The 5,443-nt window shown below is 49.9% G+C and overlaps 1 protein-coding gene across 1 annotated transcript; it reads right to left on the minus strand.

Annotated features, from left to right (window-relative positions):
* Window positions 1-3,464: 3,464 nt before the first annotated feature.
* Window positions 3,465-4,789, minus strand: ARL11 (ARF like GTPase 11; the record flags this gene model as incomplete). The annotated part of the gene is made up of 2 exons (XM_082859666.1): window positions 3,465-4,031; window positions 4,679-4,789. 2 exons carry the CDS (start codon window positions 4,787-4,789, stop codon window positions 3,465-3,467), a joined length of 678 nt encoding a protein of 225 aa, XP_082715792.1.
* Between the last annotated feature and the right edge of the window lie 654 nt (window positions 4,790-5,443).

Genomic DNA, 5,443 nt, shown 5'->3' on the forward strand with positions numbered 1-5,443 from the left:
GGAATGGGAGAAGGAAGGATGAAAGAACTGGAGAGGGCAAAGCCAGGCCACTGCCTGTGTGCCATGGAGCATCCTCACCTCCTCCCCGGCACTGGCTCTGGGCCCTGTGTCTGCTCTCTCTGGCCACCTCTGTGGGCTCAGCCTTTCCCAGGGACCCTGGCAGATGCCTAGTGACATGGCAGATGGACCCTTTCCCACTGTGGAGTCATAAGTGTTGGGCAAGCTATAATCAAAAATAATTGTTTTAATGTAGGCTGCCCTTGAGCAAAAAAAAAAAAAAAAAAAAAGGAAATCCTCAAGTGGCAGAAACCAGTTGAAGAGGGAAACCACAGCTGAAGCAGTTGAGTGAAGCCTGGAGTCCAGGGGGATCTTAGAGGAGCCCAATTTAGGCTCGAGGGACCAGGCTGCAGTCATAGCACCTGTACAGGAACAGGAGATGTGGCCTCACTCTTGCTTGGAGGAGAGAAAATTTTGATCTGAGCTCAGCAGAAAAGCAAGAGCATTGAAGTGGCACCCCTTTCTTAAAAGGGGATTGGAAAATTCTGCCCGCCAGCTCAGCCAGCCATGCCAAAGCAAACGGTCTATCTTGGGAGTGCAAAGAAAAACAGTTGCCTGTCAGAAACGGAATCCCTGGGGCCTGTGCCATGAATGAGCACAGAGTTCAAATTCCTACTACCTGTGAGGTCCGTGAGCCCCAAACAGAGAAACTAACATAATATTTGGTCTAAAACAATTGAAACCTCCAGGATCCTGGTAGACGCTAATGTGAAACCACTCTGTGTAAAAACTGTCATAACCCGGAGCACACGGGAGTCACACAGGAAAAACAAATCCTACTGAAGATGAGCTCACAATAAAAAATGACAAGTCATGTGAGGAAATGAGTCTCCATGAGCAGAAACCAGCAGATGCCTCCAGAGGGTCCTCAGTGCCTCAAACTCTGCAGATAACGGAACAGTCTGAAAAGCGCTATAAACACATTCGGACCCAGCATTCCAAAAGCAGGGTTCAGAGGTTCTAGCCCCTTCCCAACCTGCCCCTCCTGTGTCCACCTTCTCCGTTCATTCCAATCCCACCTGCCACACAGACTCAAAATCTTGAGCACCTTCAAGTTCTTCCTTTCTCAGCCTTTTGTCTTAAAAATGGCTCTCAATGTCCTTGCCTCCCTCTCCTCTCCTCTGTGACCACGACGGGCATCTAGCTGGGCTGTCCACTTTTCCGTCCCCAGCGTCCCCCCTTCTCTTTATTTCACCTCCACACTGCCACTAAATTAGCCTCTTAAATGGAAGCCAGATGGTTTCACTTCTCTGAGACAAACTCCTGATTATGAAAGTCTAAGCCTTCCTTAATTTGGAGCTAAACTTTCTTTCCAGTTTTGTTTCCTGTTATAATACATCCCACCCCTCACCCCAACCTCGTGTTTCAGCCTTTCTGGTTTGTTTGTCCTTCCTACACTCTCCCTCATGCCTCCAAGCTGTCTCTTCCCTCTGACTAGGCTGCTCTCCCATCTCATCTGCCTACTGAAGGTCAACCTTGGCTTCAACCAGTTCTAGAAGCATGATGTCGTGGGAAAATGCAGGCATCATCAGGGCTAGAATATCTGGTTTCGAATTCCAGAAATATCACTTAAGAGCAGTGCCTCAGGCAAGTCACAACCTCTCTGAGCCTCAGTGTCTAATTATATAAAATGGGAATGATACCTACTTTGCAGAGTTGGGAGAATTAGAGATAATCTCTGTAGAGCACTGAGCACGGAACCAGCCCCAGTACGTGATCAGTAAACAGTAAACTCTCAACCTCTCCTTTTTTTTATTTTTTATTTTTTTGCGGTACGCGGGCCTCTCACTGTTGTGGCCCCTCCCGTTGCGGAGCATAGGCTCCGGACGCGCAGGCTCAGTGGCCATGGCTCACGGGCCCAGCCGCTCCGTGGCATGTGGGATCTTCCTGGACCGGGGCATGAACCCGCATACCCTGCATCAGCAGGCGGACTCTCAACCACTGCGCCACCAGGGAAGCCCAACCTCTCCTTTTTTATGGGAGTCATGTCCTCCTGCTTCCCCATCTAGAGGACCATGAGGCTGGAGTCTCCTTTGTCTTTGCATCTTTGCCCTTTTCTGTGTCTAACATAGGAAGTCTTGAAACACATTGATTGACACGTGGTGCAAAGAACTAGGCACACCTAACTTGATGTTAGAAGGGGAGACTTTGGGTAGAGGGACCTCTCAGATGTTGGAGTGATTGTGTCACTCCAGAGAGGGCAGAACCACCATCAGGAGTTCTAAGGAGGCTGATGGTAGCCCAGGATGGGAAGGAATATCCAAATTTAGAGCTGTTTAACACGAGAATAGGTACCAAATGGAAGTTACTTGCCATTAAAAAGTATAGAAAGCATTCCTGGGTGGAATGAGGTATAAGACCAGATCAGTGATTCTTATCTTAGGGAGTCACAGGTACCTTTGAAAGTCTGACAAAACTTATGGATCTTCTTCCCTAGAAAAATGGCCCAAAGCATAACATTTTGCAAATAATTTCAGGAGCTTCATGGATCTTAGGTAACGTCACCTGAAAACACTTCGGCTTTCCCTTTCACTATTAATAGTGAGAGGTGCATTGCTGTTATACATATCTTCAAAATTCACACCTGCCATCTGGAGGTCCAGCTTCATATCTAAAGCTCATTGCCTTTTGCCACAGATTCAATACTCGGCATATTTTTTGATAAAGTGAATAAATAAATGAATGAAATCATTGATTAATCTGATCTTCAAGGAAACCTGTGTGCTTGAAGGAGAGAGAAAGAGAAGGAAAACAGAAAGAAAACAATGAAGGGTTTTAGAGAAAGACCAGTACAAGATAACAAAAAGTTGGAGAAGGGTTAATCAGAGTCAAAGAAGAGGATCAATTTTGGAAGGCCTGAACTCCTGGCCTCTGCCCAGGGCTGAGCGCCCCGTTGAACTTCTAAACCCAAGATCCTGCAGAAGCAGACTCTACCCTGCTGGCCCTGACTTCTTGCCCTCAGAGTGATGGGGACACACACCCAGGGGCTACCAGGGAAGATCACTCATGAGATCATGCCCATGTCCAGGTGATATTCTGATTTGATTTTGAAATCTCTTTCCCTCTGTGAATTTAGGTCTTAATTATTCTGCAACCACTTTTTCTGTTATTACAATTGCCTAGTTCAGACGTGGTAATGAGTTACTAAATGAAGTATGCTGAGGTTTGCTTTTTCCCTCAGAGTATCATTATTCAAAGAATAGTTGATTTTCAACACAAACACCGGTGACAATAAGTCCCAAGAGGAAAGAAAATATGCTGTCCGAGCGCAGGGGGATTCCTTGTTTGAGAAACTGAATTTGAGATTCTCCAGGATTAGCTGGTCTTCCGATCCACATGAGCAAAGAAGACGGGCTGCTCTGCCCCGGTCAAGGCCTCTGGCTCTCCCCACAGCCTGCCCCCTGCGCTCACCTGGAGTTACAGTGGTTGCGGGATTTCAGGAGGCGCCTCAGGCTCTCCAGGGCCTCGGGCAGCCCCTCTCCGGTGAGGGCGCTGCAGCCCTGCAGCTCCCAGCAGTGCCCCTGGAACCTGTGCAAGCCCAGCCTGTCTCTGATCTCAGGCAGCGGCAGGGCGTGGGGTGCCTCCTGCTTGTTGGCCAGCACCAGGAGGGGCACGCTGGCCAGGTGGGGGTCGGCCAGGGCCTCGGTGAGCTCAGCCGCTGCCTCGGGCAAGCGGGCTTCGTCTGTGCTGTCCAGCACGAAAATAAGGATGTCTGTGCCCTCCAGGTAGTCCTTCCAGCTGGCCCTGAGCTGGCTCTGCCCCCCGACATCCCAGAGGGTCAGAGACACGTGCCCAGGGGCTTCAAGAGGCTCCACGTTGAAACCCACGGTGGGCAGGGTCTCCACCAGCTGGTCGCCCTTCAGTTTGTACAGGAGCGTGGTCTTGCCGGCCAAGTCCAGGCCTATCATCACCACCCGGGCTTCTGCCTTGTGGCCTCGGGAGTTCACAGACCCCATGGGGGCCACTGCCAGACCCTAGGGGAGAAAGGCCGGGTGCACACATCAGCCATTCTTTTCAGAAGAAACACAAATCCTTGCGGGCACATGGGAGAAGAGCTTCTACGCCCGAGTAGGAAAGTATCTTTACAGTGTCATATTTCAAACAAAGGCCTCGGCTTCCAAAGGGCAGGGAAGTAGGGGTGTGTGAGTCAGCATCCGCTGACCTATCTCTGGGGGGTGCCCGCTGCAGAGAAGAGGGCAGGGCCTCCCCCTAAAAGACACGGAATGTGGGCTCACATTCCTTGGGAGTTAAAGCAAGGAGGCACAACGAAGTTCCAGTTAGACAAACTGAAAGATGTTTCAATTCTTGCAGGTCTGTGGCTTCTAGCCTCTGTTTTCCTCCTGTAAGCCTAAACCCCGAAGGGGAAGCTACCTTGGGGTCAGTGCACTGATGGAGGAGGGCAGTCGGCTCATGGTAACTTCTGCTTCCTTTGCCCCCCCCCCCCCACAGGACCAGGCCGCATCCTGTAAACAGTGCTATTTATAGATACTGTCGACCTTGGACACATGTGCGGCTCAGAGCAAAGTGCTTTCCTCCAGTGTCTTACCAAGGTAAATTCCCTCCAGGACATTACACAGGTTTTTCAAGAATCTCAAATTTTAAGACTAAGACCTGTTCCCACCTTAGTCCAGGGAAAACTTGGCTGGAACAGGGGGAGGGACATCTCACACCCAGGGGAGTATATTTCAGCTGCCCCTGGAGGAAAATAAGATAGCCTCTGTTCATTCCTCATGCCAGGGGTAGAAGAGTGAAATTAAAGTTACCTCAGTGTTATTAGGCTGCGGCCGAAAGCTCCCCCTCTGTGGTGGTCTTCCACCTGCAGCTGCGCTCAGTCCTGAGAGCGAGATGGGAAACGAGTACAGTGACTGTGGCCGGTTCTCCCTTTTTGTGCTTCCTTTTCCCAGATGCTTGGGGGCGGGGCACAGGCTCCACAGCCCCGCCCTCACCCCGGGGCTCCCTGAGCAGAGCAGTCCTGCTGAGGATGTGCCACAAAGATGCCCCCAGCCAGGCCCAGAGCCGACTCCCCGTTTCTTGGCCGTTCAGACTCCATATGCAGGAGGGAGGGCACCCAGCTCAGCACCGTGCCGTGGTCCGCTGATCTCCTGCTCTTCCTCTCACAATCCTGGGATCCCCTCGGTGGAGAAATCTGAGAATCAGACCTCTTCCTTCAGCTCATGCCTCCGTGTGTTTCTGGTGCCTGGAGATTCTTTCATTTGCCTGGAACCATATGTGCTTAAAAACTGCCTAAGTAGGATTAAAACATTCTTAAAAAATAGGTTTAAATGTTGAAGGTAAACCAAAATAGGTATATATATATATATATATATATATATATATATATATATACTGAAGGTAAACCATAAAAATCAAAAAGTTGTGTTAATGG

Source organism: Leucopleurus acutus, assembly GCF_964270905.1.
Source record: "Leucopleurus acutus genome assembly, chromosome: 18".
Classification (NCBI taxonomy): Eukaryota; Metazoa; Chordata; class Mammalia; order Artiodactyla; family Delphinidae; genus Leucopleurus; species Leucopleurus acutus.